Source organism: Protopterus annectens, chromosome 14.part0 (assembly GCF_019279795.1).
Source record: "Protopterus annectens isolate FY-2018-M chromosome 14.part0, PAN1.0, whole genome shotgun sequence".
Classification (NCBI taxonomy): domain Eukaryota; kingdom Metazoa; phylum Chordata; order Ceratodontiformes; family Protopteridae; genus Protopterus; species Protopterus annectens.
In genome coordinates, this window is record NC_056748.1 from 883,979,639 (window position 1) to 884,001,144 (window position 21,506).

A 21,506-nucleotide genomic window follows, 5' to 3' on the forward strand; every position below is an offset into this window, starting at 1 on the left:
ACACACGCACACAAATACACCCACACACACACCCACACACACACACACACACACACACACACACACACACACACACACACAAAAAGTAACTTCTGTGGACTGGTAGTTTTACTGGCATTTGCTGCTTGTCTTCCATGAGAAAGAAACATAATTTTCAGCTTGATGGTGGAACGGATTGTCGGTCCCACAGCTGGTCCCTCCTCCAGCCACAAAAAAAAAAAAAAGTAACCAAACAACCTTTATTACCACAGCAGACTAGCAATTTGCCTCAGCTGCAGGTAGCTGATGCTGCTGAGGTCATTTGTTGTACCTGAGACCACTTATCTTTTAACCCAAATCCCTCTGGAGTAGCACCTATGGCCACTATGAACCTGCGGTTAGTCCTGGGAGAAGGGACAGGGAAGGTTTCCCTGTTCATAGGTTCATAGGTTCATAGGTTCATAGGTAGGTACTAGGCTATTGGCCCAAGGGCCTACGTAAGCCTAGCCAACAAGGTTCCTTGGCTTATGCCACCCAAGAAAGTTATTTTCCTGTGCCACTGTTAAGCAGCGACAAAGAAGTGATCCCTGGGGTGTATTTCCTATTTCCCATCCACTCATCAAGATTTTTCTTGAAGAGTGCTAATAAAGAACTTTGCTTGACATAGATGGGTAGCCTGTTCCAGAGTATGGGAAGTCTCTGAGACAGGAATCTATCTCTCCAGCATGTCCTGTTTATTGTGGTGACAAGGTTTAGGTCCCTAGAGCATGTAGCTTGGAGGGATTGGGATTTCTTTAGGTGTAGCATGTCCAACAGCTCTGGGTTTGAAATAGCTTTATATGTTAGGCAGAGATCACCTCAGAGTAGGTGATATGCTTCGGAGTAAAGCTGGAGTTTTTTGAGACAGTCAGTGTAGGGCATTTGTTTGAGGGCAGTAATCCTCTTTGTGAGGTACTTCTGTGGCCTTTACAGCTGCTGCAGATGTCTTGTGAGGTACATTCCAAAAAATGGCGTTGCACTCTATAATGGGTCTAATGAGTGTCAAGTTGAGGGGAACAATGACCTCTCTTTTCCTGGATGAGGACCCTTTTATGATGTGTGCCACGTAGAACGACTTTCTGACTACTGTGGCGATGTGACTATCAAAGGAGAGACTACTATCCACCTGGGGCCCAAGGTCTCTTATCACACATTTGGTGTTAAGTAGATTGCTGCCTATGTGGTAGTTCATGGGTACAGAGTTTTTACCAAAGGGGATGACACTGCACCTTTTGGCATTGAGCTTGAGGCCATGGCTCTGACACCAGGCATCTGTCTCAGCGAGGATCAGAATGCTGTACCCATCCCTGGGGACGCAGCAGCTGCCATTAGTAACTTGGTTTGCCCTATTTTTCATGTCAAGAATAAATAGAAAACCAAACGTATCTACTCCAACTCAAATTTTTTTGGATATGAGTAGTTTACTGGGATTGGCTTGGGATTTAATTCAGGCTATTGATCCTTCTTGTAGAATAGTTTCTGGTAAAAGAAAGAGGCATGCCTCTTTTCCTGAAGAGATTCATGACTCTAAATCTGAATAGGAAGATGCAGGGACAGATTCAAGGTTTTGTCCTCAGATTTCTAATTCAGACTGAAAGGAGAGCTCAGCTTCTACTTCTTCCTCTGGGGCTTCTCTTACTCGGAGACTGTTGCTAGAATGTCATAGTATTTTCAGTGGGAGAACACTGAGGTTTCTCAGTATCTCAGAAAATACTATGATTTGTTACAGAAGGATTTTTTAGAACCTGTACAAATTCGTATTGCCATATCTGCTTTCGAGGATGTGTATCTTACTGCCTGCAGTTTTTCTGATAGTCAGACAGTTGTCACTAAAAAGGCAGATAAGATGCATAAAGTTCCTCAGTCTTTTTAAAATGTTATACACTATTCCCAAACTTGATCCAGCAGCTATAACCTTAGTTGAGTCCACTTCTAATCACTTAGTTACTTCTAATCCTACTCTTTATAGTAAGGCTAGGAAAATTATTGATAGCTATGTGAAAAATGTCTATACTTCTGCAACTCTGATTTTCAAAATTTTAAATTGTCAGACTCATATGTTAAATTTTGTTCAGACATTGTGAAAACATGCCGAATGTTTTATCTACAGTTTGTTCTTGTGAAGAAAAAGCGAATTGAAATAGCTTAATTTCTACTATAGCAGAGGTCACTACTCATTGTTTACAGTGGGCACATGGTTTTGTTGATGCTTTTTCCAGGGCTATGGACACTGGTACTATTTTAAGGAGGTTTGCTTGTCTGCATTCAAAGAGCCTCATTTAAATTCTCCCTTAGTTAGAGATTTAGGGTTTGCCCCCTCTGCTGCAGAGGTGATCAAAAAATATGACGAAAGGGACAAGCTGATCCATAGGTTAATATGTTCATAGGTGTTTACTAGGCTATTGTCCACAAGGGCCTTTTTAAGCCTAGCCATGCATCCCAAATCTCTGACAAGTTCTGATACCCTACTGTCTAAGAGTTTTCAGTGCTCCTTTTCCAAATTTTCCAAGGGATTTCTTTCATTTCATCCTATTTTGTAAAAAAAAAAAAAATCAGTCTCAACATAATTCAGGTAAACAGATGTTTAAGAATTGGCAAGGGGGTACCAAAAAGAAGTTTCAGTCCTCCCAAAACCAAGTCTGAATGACTATTAAAGAGATCTTGTGACTCCCTCCCACACTGGCCCTTCTTCTCTTCCAGAAAATCGGAATCTCCATTTTCTCTTTGGCAACAGATTATTTCATATAAATGGGTTCTGAAATCATTCAGCGGGGTTACAGTTGGCAGTGGGAGGAAATTCCTCCTTTCCTGGGGGGGGGTGTCATTCCTCATCCTGCAAATCAAACTATTTTGCTTTCTACCTGTTCTTCACCATATGCTGTCCCAAGGAGTGATAGAACCAGTTCTTCCTTCCCAGATGTGGACGGGTTTTTCTTTTATTAAAGGATGCTCCTAGTGCCACAGAAAGAAAATGCTTGGAGGCCAGTTCTGGATCTTTCTTTCCTAAGCCTGTTTATGCACAAATTCAAAATGATGTCACTTCACATCCTGCTACATCTTCTTCTTTCGAGTTTCCTGGTAACACTAGACTTAAAAATGCTTGTCCTCACATCTCTATTTATCCAGACTTCAGATGTTTCTTAAAGTTTTCTGTGTCTGGATCACATAATCAATTATTTGACTTAAACTTTGGACTATACAATGCAACAAGAATGTATCTAGCTCCAATTATACCTCATTGCAGGTTACAGGGTATCCACATTTTTCCATATTTAGATGACTTGCTCATCTTTGCAGAATCTTTTTCAAAATATCAGAAGTCTCTCTCTTGGGTGAGATCCCTTGCACAAATTGGGATTCCAAGAAAACAATCAACTGGCAAAATTATGTTCCAGAACTCCATGAAAGAAGCCCTGGAAGACAGATACCTTTTCTTTTCTTTGATGTTCCTGTATGCTTTTCCACCATTTTCACTAATATCCAGGGTTTTTCCAAAGGTTCAGAAGGAATTCCTGAAGATCATCATGGTGACTCCCTTCAGGCCCAGGCAACCTTGGTTCTCCTTTCTTTTGAAAATGAGCATTGCAATTACCACAAGCTTCCTCACAGAATGGATCTACTCACACAAGAACAGGGGCGTTTGATACATCCCAACATCAGTCATCTTCAAATTACTTTCTAGATGACAGGGTCTTAATTCCTTTTGGACACCTGTTTTCTGAGTACATGCAGCAGTTACTCACTCATGGAGGCAAGAAAGCCTGTTACTAGAAAATCATGTATTAGTACCCTATGGCCTTTCTTTTTCCTCTAACAAGGTCCATTTATTGGCCATTTCAGCATGTCTGCCCACAGATCCTCCTCTTTCACGGCAGTCTCATGTCAAAATGTTCTTGAAAGGGGTTTTGCATAAAAGGCCTCCAAGTAAGTCGGTGGCCCCTTCTTGGGATCTTAATGTTGTGTTAGAGATCGTAACACTTGTCCTATTTGACCCAGTTAATCTGTCTGACTTGATGTTCTTAACATGGAGGACAGTTTTGCTGATTGATCTTAACTCTGCAAGAAGGGTATATCAGTTGCAAGCTCTTACGGTGAGTCAGCCTCATTTTCCATAGGGTCCGAGTTTCTCTGAGAACTAATCCTTTCTTTTAGGCCTAAAGTGGTATCTGAGTTTACTTTAAGCCACATCTCCAGGTTTTCTTTCCTAAATCTAAAAATGAGGGAGAAGGGATACTCCATGCTTTGGATGTACACAGACAACTCAGGTACTATTTTGACAGAAATAAATCTTTTAGATATTTGGACCAATTGTTATTTCTTTTGAAGATAAGAAAGAGGGACAACCTGTGTCAAAATGGACTATTTCCAAATGGTTGTCTAAGACTATTACCTTTTGCTATTCTCACAATGACAAATCTATTACATGCAGGGTGAAGACCCACTCTACCAGGGCCTTGGCTTTATCTACGACTTTTTGGAAAGGGTTGGATTTTAGAAGTATTCAAGAAGCTACTACTTGCTTCTCTGTACATACTTTTACAAAGAAGTATAAGCTGGATAGTTTCTCTAGGTCTAGATCAAATTTTGCTAGGAACATTCTCCAGGGGTTCATGGACACTTCTCCTTTCTCCTGCCAAGTATAGTTAGCTATGATAACCTACAGCTATAGGTAAGGCTGCTGCAGCAGTAATCAATATAATGAACACAGTACTATAACAGTTGATGTTTGAATGGTCACTGCTGCAGAAACCACTCCCTCCCTCCATCCCCCTTGTTTTTTGGTGTTTTTTATGCCAGGTTGTGGACATTTATTTTTAGTTATTCCTAGCAGTGTCCCTTTAGGGCTCATCCTCCCTGTCTCTGCTGGCAGGAAAGCTCTGAAGTGTTCTTAGCCCAAAGTTGCTTTTATTCAGCTCTTCTCAAGCTACTTGACAGTTAGGGGATGTGGATGGTGCCGTGAAGCTTCGAAGCTGTCTGGCTGTTATATCCTTGGTTGGATATAACCCATATAGCTAAGGTTACTGCAGCAGTGATCATTTGAACATCTACTGTTATGGTAAGTTCAACTTACCCAACTGTACTTTCTGGAATTCTAGAATATTCATTGAAACATACAATTATTGTCTTAATAACGTGCAGGATTTTTTACATTATTTGTCATTGTTTCCAGAGGGCTGTGGCTTCTTTTCTTTTTTTTAAATAGCAGAATTATAAATAATTTCATAACCAAAACTTGTTTATTAGTACTTTCTTTTGACAAGTGATTTCTTACAATGAATCGTCGTGATGGTTTTATTAATTTTCAAATGGTTAAATACTCTGTCTCTTTCCGGTCATTACTCACAACATTAATATTTAAAGTATAAAGGCTAAAGCAGTCATTTGGTCCAAGAAAAATGATGTTTGGAATAGCATGATAACTCATTCTGAAGAATACAATATAAAATAAACTGGTATGTGATGAAAGTAAACAAGAAACTATATAAGATGTTATACAGTATATAACCAGATAATCAGAAGAGAACTACAATCTAATCTATAGAAGTCATACATCTATAGCTGAACACGGAAAAAAAAAATACCATTATTAATAAGAAAATAGATTAATTCATTGACAAAGCACCAACTGAAAGAATGAATGAGGTATTCTCCCATTGCATTCAGAAAAAGCTGGCAGATAAGTATTTGCCAACTTTTTAGAAGCAGAATTGTGCTATACTAGAGGCATGCAACAGTTGGCAGCTAAATTAGGAAGACAATTTAGTAGTCAATTTAAAGTTGTCCGAGGCTGCAAAAAGTATGATTGTAAAAGAGAGTTGTTTGTTCATTTGTTTAAACATAATGAATGAATGAGTCACACAATGTACTAGCTTTTTGTTCTTAACATGTGCCAAATTACAGTTCAAGCAAAACCATGCATAAAAACAAAAAGTCCAAGAAAACATACAAAGTAAGCTCCAGAACCACAAAAAAATTTATAAAGCAAATAGCTCATGATTCCATGACCTTTTCATTTTTTGCAATTTTTTAATGAATGAAGCACCATTATACACTGCAACTTTTGTGCTCCTTGCAGCACTTGGTTGCATGTTGTAATGTTTCTGGGCTTGGTGAGTTGAAGGGATATACAAGGTTTTTCATACTGTTTCTGTGGGACTTTACAAATAATTATGGACTAAGCAATATCATTCCTTCCTTCATTCATTCTGAGCACATGCATATGTGCATGTACCCATGTAAGCATGTATACTCACAAACACACCTGCATGAGCTCACACACACAGATACTCTATGATTTTATTTATGTACACAGTCACCAGCACTATAGTTGTTGACATTAAATGAGAGGCCCAATGCTGAGGACAGGGTCAATTCCCAACCAACACTTCATGAGGAAAACTGACCCAGTCTCAAAATATATACCTTTGAAGAGAAAAGATACAGAAGCACAAAAAGCTTTCCGATATCTCAAAGGTATTTGAATGTCTCTGTAGAGTGACTGCTTACAGAAAAGGATGTTTACAGATAAAATAAATCATAGATTGAGAAAGGAAAGGAAATGGGTTATATATAAGTTGTCTTGTATATGAGAAATGCTCGGCAGAGTCCTTTGAGGTTAGTTTCATAAGTGGATTCTAGAACATGAGGGTTAATCATAAAGTCACCATGGAACAATACAAAGAAACTTTCAGAAATAATAAGAACCGTACATTTGCAGAACATAAAGAAATGGAAAGGCTGATGAGGCATAGAAGTACTTACAAGCTCATAGGTACTTACTAGGCTACAGTTGATCTGTGAGGATCTTAAGAAGCCCAGCCCTGCATTACCATGGTAATAATTAGTCCTTACATTTTGTAATATGATTCTCCCAAGATTGGCTAAATAAGTATATGTTGAGGTAATTACGTTTCTCCTGTCCGTAAGGGCCATTGGTGCTGAACCAAGGACGACCTAGAGGTTGCCCATCCATTTGTCCAAGCTGCATTTGAACAGAGTACGAGAAGTACTTTCCTGCATGTGGAAAGGAAGATGGCTCCATAGAAGAGAGATTCTTTGTGATACATACCTATCCCTCTAACAAGTTCTGTTAATCTTGCAAAAGAGCTTGAAGTCCCTTAATTAGGTGGACTTGCTAGTGTGTAATAGGTGTGACAGAAAAGGGTCTGTCTATGTAAGCCAGGGGTGACCTCTCAGAAGTGATATTTGAGCCCATACATATGTATGGAGACAAGAACACCAACCACCCATGAAAGGAGATTAATCCAAGAGTCTGATGCTTTAGACCACTTACTTTGACCATGCTGACACAAAGATAGGCCTCAAGGGATTTGAACCCATTACTCTCTTCAGTGATATTCTACCAAACATTACATTTACAAGATGAGCTGTAACAGTGACATTGTTGTTTTTACTGATTTATAATGCTTCATTAAAAATAAAAAGCAGCAGTAAAAGAAGTAATTGCAACTGCCTTACCACTTAGTGACAAACTGCTTAATTATATTTCTAAGAGGTATTTTATTTATTTATACAAATACATGTGTATGTATGTATGTATGTATCTATATACACACACACACACACACACACACACACACACACACACACACACACACACACACGCGCGCGCGCGCGCGCACACACATGGATATCCACATGGATATAGATGCAACAACGGATATCCACATGCATACACTTAGTATACACACACACACACACACACACACACACACACACACACACACACACACACACAGACACAGGCATGGGCAAATGCACAGACACACACACACACACACACACACACACACACACACACACACACACACACACACACACACACACACACACACACGTGCAAACAATTCTCACCTACACACATACTTGTGACAATTACTTAAATTACTTGTAATATATACATCCAAACGCTAGAGATTATTATGAATTAACTTGGAGAAACTTGTGATTGCTACATTATGAATAAAAACTGGCATTATCAATATGGCTCTGTGCAAATCCCAATGTACTGTTTACTCTGGGGAAATATTTATAAAGAAGATTGCTTCTTCACCTGACTTCTTCTTGATTCATAATTGTAAAGGTATGATATATGATGATGTTTTAAAACCACAGCAGCAAATTTGAGATATTTGGTAAATACCTGAAAAAATGAAACAGAAAAGGCCTGTCATTACAAGAATATAATCTTTTACTTAATGATAAATATTATTTAGTGTAAACGTGTGTGTGTTTGCACATTTATGCACATGCATGTTTCTATTTATAAATGTAATATAAAGTTACCTCTTCATCCTCTTTGTTAAAATGTGGTTCATCTATTTTGTTGATTGCCATAAGAACAGCAATTACCTCTTTGCCTTGCATGATTGGAGAGGCCAACATATTAAGGGTTGTGTAGCCAGTCTGTTTATCCACAAAGTCACTAAAATGAGTATTCTGAAAAGTAAAGAATGAAAAACTTAAGCTGCCAGTTCACTATAAACAAAGCACACCGCATCTTGTTTGCATTACATTGTAAAGACATAGATACAAAGTTAGTTAGAGCCCATTAATATTACAAGATATTTTGAACTTGGACAGAATTCCATTACAGTAACTGATACTTTTAGTTGTTTCTAAATGTTTTTTGAGCTTTCTTATTCACAACATAATAGTAACAAGAAAATATGGCTAGTACATGTCTTGTATTTTCAGTGATGTCGACAGCATGATGAATGGTGCTAATGTGCTTATTTCATTTCTCTGCATATTTTTTAACTAGGTACGTACACTGGTCTGAAGACCCTTTACACTCACAGTCTTAGCTGGATGGCACACAAACTTGAAACAGAGAAGGAGACAATAACAGTGGTCAGGAAATTTCCCAAAGTTCTCAGGTTCATGGATCCCACCGTTCCCACGCTCCCTCTTGCCAGACTCCACATAAGAAAGCATCAGTGGTCCTTAAGTCAGTGTGGCTCCAACATTGCCACCCTCTGGACTTCCTGGTACCTTTTCTTTCCTGTCTGAAGTCTGAGCTTTAGTGGTGGATTCATCAACTTTATCTCAACCCAGGGCTTCCTTTCCATGCTCCATCCCTAGTGTTTTCGCAGTTCTAACTGTTGCATTTTTTTGAAAAAACAAACAACAAAAAAGAATCTATCTCCTTGCTCATTTCCTGCCTTTCTGTAACTATAATAGTCCGGATTTCAGATTTGCTGATTTCAGGACTGCATTGTGGTTTCTGTGTTGCCCAAACCTTACTGAGATAGAGGGAAGCTTCTCTGTTTATCAATGGCAGTGGTAAGCTCTGAGCAGCCTATCTGTCACTAAAGGAGTGGTTTCGGCTCAGAAATAGTCTTTTTATTGGCCATTTTGGGCTACTTCTAGCCCTTTCATCTTTCTATTTAAAAAAGTGTTTGCTTGATGCCCAGCGCCCCTAAGCTAAGGTAAAGCATTACCGGTGCCTTAAAGTCTGCTGTTCAAATTTTCACTTAGACCCTGTTAACTTTTATGTCTGAGCACTCAAATTAGACCTTTAAATATAGCACTTGCTCAGAACATCTTGTAGTATTTATTTCAAGCTCACCCACAGCCATTAGCACTAAACTTTCCATAAAGGAAACAAAAAGCTTCAGTACTTAATCTAAGCATAAATAACTCAGTACTTAAACAAGCTGATCACTTTTCCATTCATGTTCAAAGGTCAGTTTCCAGTGCTTCCTCCTGTTAACCTGGTGAACCTGGGCATCCTGAGGCAATGTAGCAATTGCCTCATGTACACAGACAACTCTCTCCTCCTACCTCCAAAAACATCCACTTGTGAGAGATGCATGTACATAGCCAAACTTGAGGCTTCGCTCTCTCAATCCAAGACTGGGTCAGCCAGTCAGGAGTAGAAGGTTAACACACACATCACATCACAGAGAACACATAGCTCCCCTGTTCGCACACCACCACTATCACATAGTAACAAACAACATAGACCCCCGAGGCACAAATGCAAGCAAACACCTCATCCAGCACAATCCATAAGACACATAGCCCACACAAACACTGTGCCACTCAAGCTAAGCCCCTAAGGCAGAACAATGTACCAAACACAATAGTCATAGGTGATTCAATTGTAAGGCACACTGATGTCACACTCACTAGGCTAAATAAGGAGAAAGTCATGGTCATCTGCCTGTCAGGTGCCAGGATTCGCCACATAATGCATGCACTTGGGTCTCTCCACAGCAAGTACAAATATGACTTCACCATTGTACATGTTGGTGTGAATGACCTAAGACATACCTCCCTGAACTACATGAAAAGAGACATGGAGGAGCTCTCTGATCTTGTAGGCCCGGCAGGTATGATCCTAGCCTTGAGTAGCATCCTACCATCACCAAGAATTATACCACAGTACAAGCAGAAAATTATTGACTTCAACAATTTGCTAAGTTTCTGGTGTCATTCAAAGTATCTATCTGCTTGGGATGACATGATAGACTGACCTCAAAGCTTTGCCAGAGATGGTCTGCATCTGTCACCCCTGGGATTCCAGATACTGGCCAAGGCCCTTGCCACCCCTATAGTGCCTTTTTAGGCAATACCCTGAAGATACATTTACCACCATAACATCTGCTAGCAAACAGATCCTGAGGGTTATGCTACTCTACGCTAGAAGTCTAAGCCTCAAAATACACTCGCTTGAGTCACTCCTCAAACTGGAGAGCACTGACATCTGTGCAGTAACAGAAACTTGGTTCAAGGCTCCTGAGAGCACCCCTACACTATCAGATTACAATGCATATCACACCTTTCAGCCCCCAAATCTGAACCAAAGCCCTAAGAGATGTGATGACTGAACTCCCAAAGGTAGAGGAGTATACATCTTCATAAAAAATACACACACCTCCAGACTTGTTGCCCAACATAACGCATCAGAAATACTTCAGGTACAATTAACACTGGACAAAACTGCAGACCATGTTGTAGCCTGCTACAGATCCCCCACAATGTCCCAGGACTGCCACTCTGCATTCCTGGACACTCCAGAAAACATCAAAGTCCAGCCTAATACTCTTATACTGGGAGACTTTAACTACCCCCTCCATTAGTTGGAACAACTACTCCTGCTCCAACTCTTTTTCCCAACATTTCCTGGAATTCATCAACTCCAATGCTTTAGGCCAACTCATCCTCACCCTCACTAGGGGAAATAACATTCTTGACCTAGTCATTACAAACATGGGGACTGCTGCTCTACTCCTATGATAAACCTCTCCCTGGTTCGATCCAACCACAAGTTAATCACCATTGATATCAGTGGTGGCTGGTGACTTCAAATCAAAGGGGGGCTGCAGGAGACAGCTGAATGGGTGGGGTCAATGGGATGGGGTGTGGCCAACTAGAAAGGGGAGGGGCTATACTAAAAACCACAAAAACTAGAACTTTAATTAAATATGCTGCCCTGGGTGCCAAACCATCATTATAAGAGTCCAATCAAGACAAAATGAAGTGTAGAACAAAAACAAATATTTAAATGCATTGGCTGCATGACAGCTTAGTTAATATCTAGACGGAAACAAAAAGGTTGCAAGGCATAAAAAAATAAATTACTTTTTAAATACACTACTGGAATGTCAGTCAAAGTCAAGTATAAGAAAAACAAGCAGCACTCAACTCAAACCACTTCTCCTTGCACTGCAGTTCTAATTATAATTTATATTCAGCTTTATAAAAGTATCAAGTAACATGCTGAAAGTAGAAATCTCTGTGATACCCCCAATTGTAAAATGTTTCTTATCCAAAAAAGACCTGCTGCCTGACAAAAACTATCTACTTGTTTCATGGGGAAAACATGTTCAAAGTAAAAAATGAACAGCAAACAAGAAGCAAGCAAGAGATAAATTGCTTAAAAAATTACTGCACAGGTTATGGACCACACATGGTAGATTGGCATTCTGCTTAGTTTACGGGTAAAGCCTGCAAAGATGACTGCAAGTCTCCAACAAAGATAATGAGCTTCTAGTTGCTTCAGGATTTACTTCTTAAAATACTGTAATTCTGTCCTTTATTACAAATACTGTCATATGCATTTCAATACCCAAGGCTTATACGTTATCTAGTTATGTAAGTATTCTCTGCATGGCAACAACAAAAAGACTTTCAATGTTGGTAATTCTTTAACAGTATGGTTATTGAAGCTTACTTGCATCTTACAATCTCAGACAAGCTTACCTGATGGTCATGAAAGCATTGCTACTTAAACACAGAGCAACAGGCACTTTCTGAATAATAAGAAGCATAAATCAACAGTATAAAAATATGACAGAAAACCAGAACATTCTGCAAAATCAAGCAAGGACAGATGAAAAGCCACTGTAGTACTTGTCTACCTTGGATGGTGGGATACTCTGCACACTTACACTGTATAACTGCTCCTTGCCTTGCTTGGACACATCCAGAGTCACTACATGAGGGGAGTGGGATACAGCAAGTATGTCACAATTTGAAATGTCTCTGGCTGACTGTGATGGCCCTGACACATTTGTCATACCTCAACCTCAGAGCAAGAAATCTGGACAAAGCCATACACAGAAGTGGGACAAATGCCTAAAAATAAGGACAATATTTAAATATTGCTCTTATAAACTTTCTAATATAATAGTAGGTCTTGCATTAGTATGAATTTTCTGAAGGGTATGAAATGTGAAACTCAAATGTCTGTCATTATTTTCTAACTTCAATATTTAATGATTTGCCTCTAATTTGCCAGAAAAACACAATTTTATGAAAAATGGACCAAAAATGCGATGCAAAAATATAAAGTAGCCACACAATACAGCTGGGAACCTGTCAAAGAAAGGACACTTTTTAATATTAGTACTGTTAACTTGAGCAGCTCACAAAGGAAATTAATCTACATGCATTTCTGAAATAATCTATAACTCAGATTATTACAGTTATTTATTAATTGTAAACCTTCCATGTTTTCTTCCAAAATTGCCATTTTGTGAAGGGATTATTAGAGGGAGAGCAAGATTTTGAGCCAAATTGGGGACAGTTGAGAGGTTTGGATATGCCTAATTCTATAAAGCAATTTATTTGCACGTACCTCTCAACTTGTTAACGCAGGAAATCTGAACAAGGCCAAATACAAACAGTACAAAATATTGCTCTTGTATAAACTAAGCTGATAGAATAACAGGTCTTGTTTTAGCATGCATTTTTCTGAAGGTTATGAAGTCTGAAACTCAATGTCTGTCATTATTTAGTAACTTAATTCCTGAATGATTTGCCAGAAAACCACAAATGTTATGAGGAACAAACCAAAAATAAGAAGCAAAAATCTATTCATTCTGTGAAAATCTGGACAGTTGAGAGGTATAGTTCAGCCAGGGCTGTCTTTGAATTTGCCGCCTTCCCCTTCACAAAATCATGGTCGAATGGAGCCTCCACCTGCAGCCATTCCAATGTCCCACTACTTGTCTATTTTGCCCCATTTACCATAAACACTGTAATGTGCATACTCTTTACTTCTACAATGATTTAAATTTCATTTGAAAGTTTTAATTTGCATTTTACAGCACAAACATTAAGACATCTGCTAAACAATGCAATGCAGTCTCACAATGAAAACAGACTTGGCATTAAAACTTCTCTGCCCTTGAAACTCACATTCATTGAAACAGCATTGAAATCCACATTCAAGAAAATACATTTGGCGAGTATAAAGATTAACTTTGGTCTGTTTTCAAATGATAGGCCCCTTGCACATAAGACATACATGTGTTGTGTGATACGGTTTACCTTTATAAAACCGAATCACAGTGGTGCAATTGCTCATATGAGCGAATCGTAACCACGAAAGTCACAACAGCGACAATTCCATATGTTCGAAAATCAGCAAATCGAAAAGCAGATTCACTGATTTTTGAACATAAATATCGAAAGAAAAACGAAGCGTAAAGCAGGGGGGCAAGCCCCCCCCCCTATGTGGGGACTGCACCCCCCACACCCTCTACTTTAATATTCTAACTCCGAGATCGCACCACAGTGGGGAAAGAGACCATTTTCCGATCCCCACTATAGTGCAATCCACCCCAAAATGTCGAATGTGCACTGAGCGAATGTCACTGTGCATTCGCTCATTGCACATTCTAACCTTTTTCCGTTCAGAGTTTGCAAACTTTACACACTGCCTTTCGAACAATTGATGTTCGACCGTGTGCAATACACACACATGAAGGTAAACTGTGTGATACACCTTCCTGATTGTATTAAATTATATTCCTTGTATAATACAGTACAGTTGTTAGAGGGTGTTATAAATGTATTGTTTTGAACATTTTTTCCAGTAAACAATGAAACAAAATGCATGCACCAATAATGACAAAACTGCCCAAATGAGAACATTTCCATCATAAAAGTCTACTCAAACTTCTACAATCCACCAGTATCACTAAACATGCACAATCTCTGCAGAAGTAAAAGTCATCTATAAAATTCCATCTTAAAGTGATATGTAAGTAATAAAGAGGTTGGTGCTAGCAAACAACTTTATATTTCATTGTTTTATCTACAAATAAAGTGCCTACATCTTCACCAAAGAGGACATTCTCAGTACGGCAGCACCCACCCCCTGCGGGAGTAGAAACCACAGCCTTCTGCATCAAAAGCAAGTACACTACCTGTTGTGCTATTAATGTAGACTTATAAGCAGCACTAAACTTCTCTTCCCCTGCAGCTCTCAGCTCCTTGTAAAATCTACTCGACACTCAACTGTATCTTTCAACTTCACAGCAAAAGAAATCTGGAAAAAGTCAAACTTTATTGGGGCCTGACAAAAGCCCAAAAACCAGGGACACATTTTAAACATTGCTATACCCGCAGTGGTGGTGCTGCAGTAGCATTGTTGCCTCACAGTAAGATGCTGTCCGGTTCGACTCTCAGCTAGAGCATCTTCTGCGTGGAGACATGCGTGAATGGGTGTACCTTCGCTGAAGGTTGTGCATCAGGGCTGGTAACCCAGCATGTAAAAATCAACTACCAATCATTAGCGGACCGGAGTTTCTGCTGTGTCGACCCCTAACCGGGAAAAGCCGAAAGACACAACAACAACAACCAGTTTAACAGTCCTGTCAGTTGCAGCAGATGGTTGGTTTTCCCATTTTTTTGTAGCACTGATATCTGCACCCTTAATTGATGTAATATGGCAAAAATAACTCTCTTCTTGATGCACGCATTCAATAAATTAATTTCTATCATGGTAATTGAAATGAGATTAACAATGTGTTATGCACTAGAGACATACAGACTCTTTGTTAATGATTTCAGTTATTTAAGTAAAAAATGTGAAAAAAACTCTAAACTTAATTTCACAGCCTTTCAACTTTACAGATTTTTTCTAACTACACATTATGAGCTACAGCAATCAATATATCCTAAAGAAACTAATTCCTCTGACTGTCTCCAAAACACATTGCTAGAGAGGATAGACTGAAGAGCTAGTGAGCCTGAGGTCAAAGGATGGGCATATAAATAAGAAAGATTGGGTTTAAATGAAAAATGATTTCACTAACATTCGTTTAACATATTTAATGATCAGAAAAGTCAATTATAGTAGTTTGAGTAAGCATTCCCTCCTTAACAGCTTTATAAACCTTAGAAATCAATTACCAGGTTACAAGGATATAACTCCTCATGTATCGTATCCCAAAGTAAGTATATAACTACTTCTGAATTATTTCTCAATGTACAACAAAGATTAGTACACAGCAAAACATTTGCAATGCAGTTGGCATAGCAAAATCAGTTTCATGTAAAATGTCACTTATTGCCATTTTGGGCACACACTAGGATTGGCAAGTAATCTTCTTCCTTCTCTTTTTACCATATCCAGTCTGTCAAAATACTAGCAGGGCCACAGAGAGAGCTCTGTGATCAATGACAATTATCTAGTTTTAGGTCATTGAAAATAATAAAGACATATTTAACAAACAGCAGCCATCACACTAACAATGAATTAATCAAACTATACTGATCATAAGAAAAACTGAACTATACCAGACATTCTCATTAAAACTAGAGGAAGATTAATATCAACAGTTACTGAAAGGTAACACCACCATGTAGTATGACGTAAGTAAGTAGAAGAACATAGGAAAATATTATATCATCATTTGATATATGAATCTGAAAGTGTGGCCATGGTATTTTAAATTTCTTCCTGATTTACAGAGCTAATCAACAACACACCCACTGAACTGTGTCAAATGTTCAAACATAAAGTAGAAGAAAACTCCAAATATCACTCCAGGATCCACAGGTTATTTACTCTAGAAAGCAGTCAGAAATACACTAATACTAAACTGGAAGAATAAGTAAAACATTTCTTTGGTTACTCTTCTTTTCTCTGCAGCCACTTAAGTCAAGCAAAAATGAGATTGATAAACAAAACTCAATAAGTAATATATTTAGAGAGAGGTCTGGATATTGTACTATCCTTACACATTGCTACTCCAACAAGGTAAATGATCAGTGTCAGTTTTTGTGTTTCTACAGAATGTTTAACCTGCTGCAAAGCTTAAATCATTGTAATATATACTCGAAACCCAAGTCAGCAAAATGCAAATCACAAATGCAGATGTTTTACAACATACTATGGGTCAGAAATGATCCTTATTTGACCAGCCTTTGCTTTGACAAATAAAAAAAAAAATGATAAGCTTTGTAGAAAAGCAAGCAACTATCTTGAGTTCCTGCAATTTTACATGCCAATTCAATCTCCTTCTGCTCTTCCACAATACTGTCTCCATCTGCAAATACTTCAGTAAGGGGAGAATGAAATCTCTTGAATGGTTTTATTTCACTCTTGCTTGCTCAATCTATGTTCGGTACTTACCTTGTATAAGCCGCTGAAAATCCAGCGAACGAAACTAGGCCGCCAAGGCAAGCAAATAAAATCCACCACACCACACAAGTGACAAATCCACAGCCGAAACTGGCTGCAACTGTTTGCTTCTCGCTCTTTTCCCAGCACATAAAGCCCGGGAAGAGAGCGACAACCAATCAGCAGCATTTAGCCCAGCAAGCACGTCATGACGTGCCTGCGGATGTCACAGTCTGAGCCCCTTCCAATTCTATGTGGTTTGGAACTGCATAGACTTCTGGGCATCACAATGATGCCTTCATTACTCCACTGGGCTGCAATCAAAACAAAAAAAAAAAAAATCTGTTTAAAACTGCCGCAGCCCGAGGTGGTTAAAGTGCGCATGCACGTACTTCCGAGTCGCGGACTCGAATTTTGCATTAAACAAAAAAAAAACATCTGCTACACACAAGAAAAGGTATTTTTTTTTTTTACATTTTCTTCTTTTTTTTAGCTGAGGGGGCTGCAGTCCAGCAGTCCGATGCCACGAGCCACCCCTGATTGATATCCAAATCCCACCATTACCCTCGAAAAAAGAAACCACAGTGAAAAATTTCTCCAAAGCTAACTTTGAGCTTCTAAGGACAGAAGTGGCTTTCACGTCATACATAGAAATGGGGAATGGGAATATGGCTGCTGAATCATACAACAAGGCACTGTATGAGCACCTACATAACTGCATAGATACGGCTATACCAAACAGAACCAAGATGCTCTCCTCTAAAAAAAAAGGGAAGACAATCTGGTGGACCCCTGCCATTACCAAACTCTACAACAGAAGGAAAAAACTGTTGCAGAGAAAGCTAAAGTCCGATGACGAGAAAAATCCCCTCAAAAATCTCAGTAAAAAACTGAGATCCCTCATCAAATCCACCAAAGCTAGTTACAAAAACAAAATTGCTACAGATACTAAGGACAACCACAAGGCTTTCTTTAGCTATGTTAAGAATCTGCATAATAATACGCAGATTTGCTTGGAGCAACAGCCGATTGGCACCACTTATACTGAACCAACTGACATTGCCAATATCTTGGCAGACAGGTTCAGTGCAAATTTTACTCACCCCCTAAAAGGCCCATCCACATACCTGAGGAATACAAAATCCCTATTATCACGATTGCACAAGTAAAAACCACACTAACCAAAGCTAAGAACACAGCTTCCATGGGAACAGATAATATACCGAGTTGTGTCCTGCACGAACTACAAAAGGAACTAGCACCACACCTGAGTGCTCTGTTCATCTACAGCCTCATTTCAGACTTTGTTCCCACTGAATGATGCACTGCTACAGTCATCCCACTCCACAAAGGGGGTGTGACTACTGACCCTGGGAACTACTGCCCTATCAGCTTGATGAGCCTGATTTGTAAGGCTATGGAATGTATTATTACGGATCTTATAAATAAAGATATAGGGGACCTTTGAACCCTGGACCCCACGCTGTTTCGGTTTGTGTCAGGCAGATCATGTCTGCTAAATCTGATAGACTTCTTCAAAGCTGTCCCCAGAGCAGTGGATGAAGGCAAGGCTGTCCACACAGGCTACCTTGGTCTAGCCAAAGCACTTGACACCATCCCACACTTTGGAATCATTGATAGGCTCATTAATCTGAGCATTAACCCTTACATCACTAGATGGGTTGCAAACTGGCTCACTGACAGAACCCACACGGTGAAAGTAGCTGACTCCAAATCTGACTGCCATGCAGCTACAAGTGGAGTTCCACAAGAACAGGTTCTGGGTCCTCTCCTGTTTGGTATCTACTTTTCTGAAGTTCAAGCCATCATCAAGGGACTCTGGTTAACCAAATTTGTGGATGACTGCAAACTAGGAGCTATTGTTGATTCTCAAGCTGATGTGGGCATCCTACAAAAAGGCCACTTGGAGACCAGTGACTGCTGCCAAAACCATGGCCTTAGGCTAAATGCCAAAATATGCATAGTCATTCCCTTTGGGAAAAACACGTTGCCCACAAACTACCATATTGAAGAGAACCCACTTAACTCTGAAGGAGTTATAAGGAATCTAGGGACACAGGTAGATAGCAACCTCTCCTTCGACAACCATATCACCACTGTAGTTAGGAAATCCTTCTACATTGCACATCTCATCACAAAAGGTTTCTCATTCAGGAAAAACAGAAGTCATTATCTCTCTCTCTACTCATCCCTCATCAGACCCATTATTGAGTACAATGCCCCATTTGGCATGTACCTCACCAGACACCTCCAACAACTGGAGAGGCCAAAGAAATTCCTCACTAAGAGGATCTTAGGACTCAAACACATGCCTTATGCAGATAGACTTAAAAAACTTAAACTATACTCTATCTCATATCGCCTACTTAGAGGCGATCTCTGCTTGACATACAGAGTCATGTCTGACCCAGTTTTGCTTGACATGCTTCATCTGAAAAACTCCCAATCCCACCATGCTACTCGCTCCAAAGACCTCAACCTTATCACCACATAACTCATTCCCTCCAGGCGAGCTGTTTTGAGTGTGTACCTTTAACCCCCAGTGGGTGTGGCTTCAGCCTTTAAAAAATTAAGTTATCACCTTACAGTACTAACAAATAGTCACTGACAGTGGTCATAGATCAGCATAGTTGTATTTGCCAACATGTATGCTTCAAGATAAAATATTCTGATACCTTGTATGTAGCATGGTTTTGGAATTATTAATGCAAATTTGAACAGGTAATATTTGACACCTAGAGGAGCAGTAGGAGGTAACTGCAGAAACTCCTGGAGACGTCACTCGGCTGTAATGAGTTCAGAACCTGCTGGAGGGACAGGTGTCTAACCCAGAGACTCCCAGTGCTCTGGAATAAAATCCTCATTCACATCAAGCAGAGCACCTCACTGGCCCACTTCAAGAGAAATCTTGATGAGTGAATGGGAAATAGGAAATTCACCCTGAGGATCACTTCAATCGCACTGCTAGATGGGGCACAGGGAACTAACATCTGGTAAGCCAGATGACTCAGAACACTATTGGGCTAGGCTTGCAATGGCTCTAGGGTCATTAGCCTAGTACTTACCTATGAACTTATGAAACTAAGAGCTATTTACAGGCACCTCAGAAAGAGGATGGTGGCATCAATTCTTCAGCTCTCTCAAGGTTCAGGATCTCTGACCTCTTGATCAGAGGTTGAGCCACATCAATATAAAGGATGTGAGAGTTCTGTTTTTAGCTCTTCAGGCTTTTCATTCCATCTTTTATCCAGAGCCCCGCAAAATTTTCACAGACAATACCACAGTGATGTGGTATGTAAACAAGCAAGGGGGCATAAGGTCACCTTTGCAGACTAGATCTTCAGGTCTGGGATCTAGCTGTCCAGTATCAAGTGACTCTTCAGATAGTGTACATTCCCTCAGAGCGCAATCTAGTGGCAGACTGTTCAAGCAGGTACAGCACACAAGCTCAGAAATGGATGCTTCACAGAGATGTGTTCCTGGAGGTCTACTTCAAAGCAGTGAATACTCACATTATCGAATTTCACTTCATTGAGCCTGACTTCATCGAATCTTCATTATATCGAACTGCCTGAACAACGAAAATGAACCCCGGGAAAGGAACCACTCAACCACCTTGACAAAACAATCAGCAAAAACAAAAACCCTACAAGTGGGGGACTTTGACCTACACCCCCGATGTGGGGGGCTCTGTCCACCACACCCCCTAACTAAATATACCAACTCCAAGATTGCACTATAGTGGTGGAAGGGCAAGGTTCACCATGGTGGCCAAGTGATTCCTTTCTCAGGGTTCGTTTTCTTTGTTCCGGAAGTCTGATATAATGAAGATTTGATGAAGTCAGGCTCAATGAAGTAGGATTCGATAATGTGAGTATTCGATGTTTTGAAGGGGGATCCATTCCTGAACATTGTCCATCAGTGGGGTATTGCTCAGGTAGATATTTTTGCCTGCCCTCTGGACAGGCATCTACTTCTATTCTGTTCCAGAGTTCTAAATCTTCTGGCATGGAAAATGGATGCTCTGTCTTTTCATTGGAAGGGGATGTTTCTGTATGACTTCCCACCCCTTCCTCTGTTAACATGAGACATGAAGAAGATCAGACAGAACTCTCCCAAAATCCTGGTAGTGACTCAATTGTGGGCCAGACAGCATTGGTTCCCCCTTCTTTCTCACTTAGCCAGGGGCAATCACCACAAGTTACCTCACCACATGGATCTTATCACACATGACAAGGGGTCTCTTGTCCATCCTCACTTGATCACGCTTCAGCTGATACTGGGGGTGATTGCATTTTGATCTGTTTCAGAAAACTCTTTTCTGAGGATGTGCTTTGGGTTCTATAGGAGGGCAGGAAACTCACTATCATATCTGTTCAAAAGGAAAATATTTTCTGAATGGTGCTTCTCTTGCCATCAGGATCCTCTGTCTCTGGAGGATCCTCTGGTTGTCCCTTATTTGTGTCATCTGCTCCACGCTGGCTTAAGATATTTTTCGGCTAAAGCTCACCTGTCAGCAATTTCTGCTTGTCTGCCTTGACTCTTCCTCTGGTCTCTAGATTTGAGGTCAAGCAATTTCTTA

The 21,506-nt window shown here is 39.8% G+C and overlaps 1 protein-coding gene across 1 annotated transcript in view; it reads right to left on the reverse strand.

The window, feature by feature from the left end:
* The window catches only part of PDE6C (phosphodiesterase 6C), a 537,951-nt gene that overhangs the window by 385,129 nt on the left and 131,316 nt on the right, over window positions 1-21,506 (reverse strand). The window contains exons 2-3 of the mRNA XM_044055635.1: window positions 8,326-8,478; window positions 8,093-8,182 (exon numbers count right to left, since the gene is read on the reverse strand). Of these exons, the coding sequence (XP_043911570.1) occupies window positions 8,093-8,182; window positions 8,326-8,478 (243 nt within the window). The remainder of the gene's footprint in view (window positions 1-8,092; window positions 8,183-8,325; window positions 8,479-21,506) is intronic.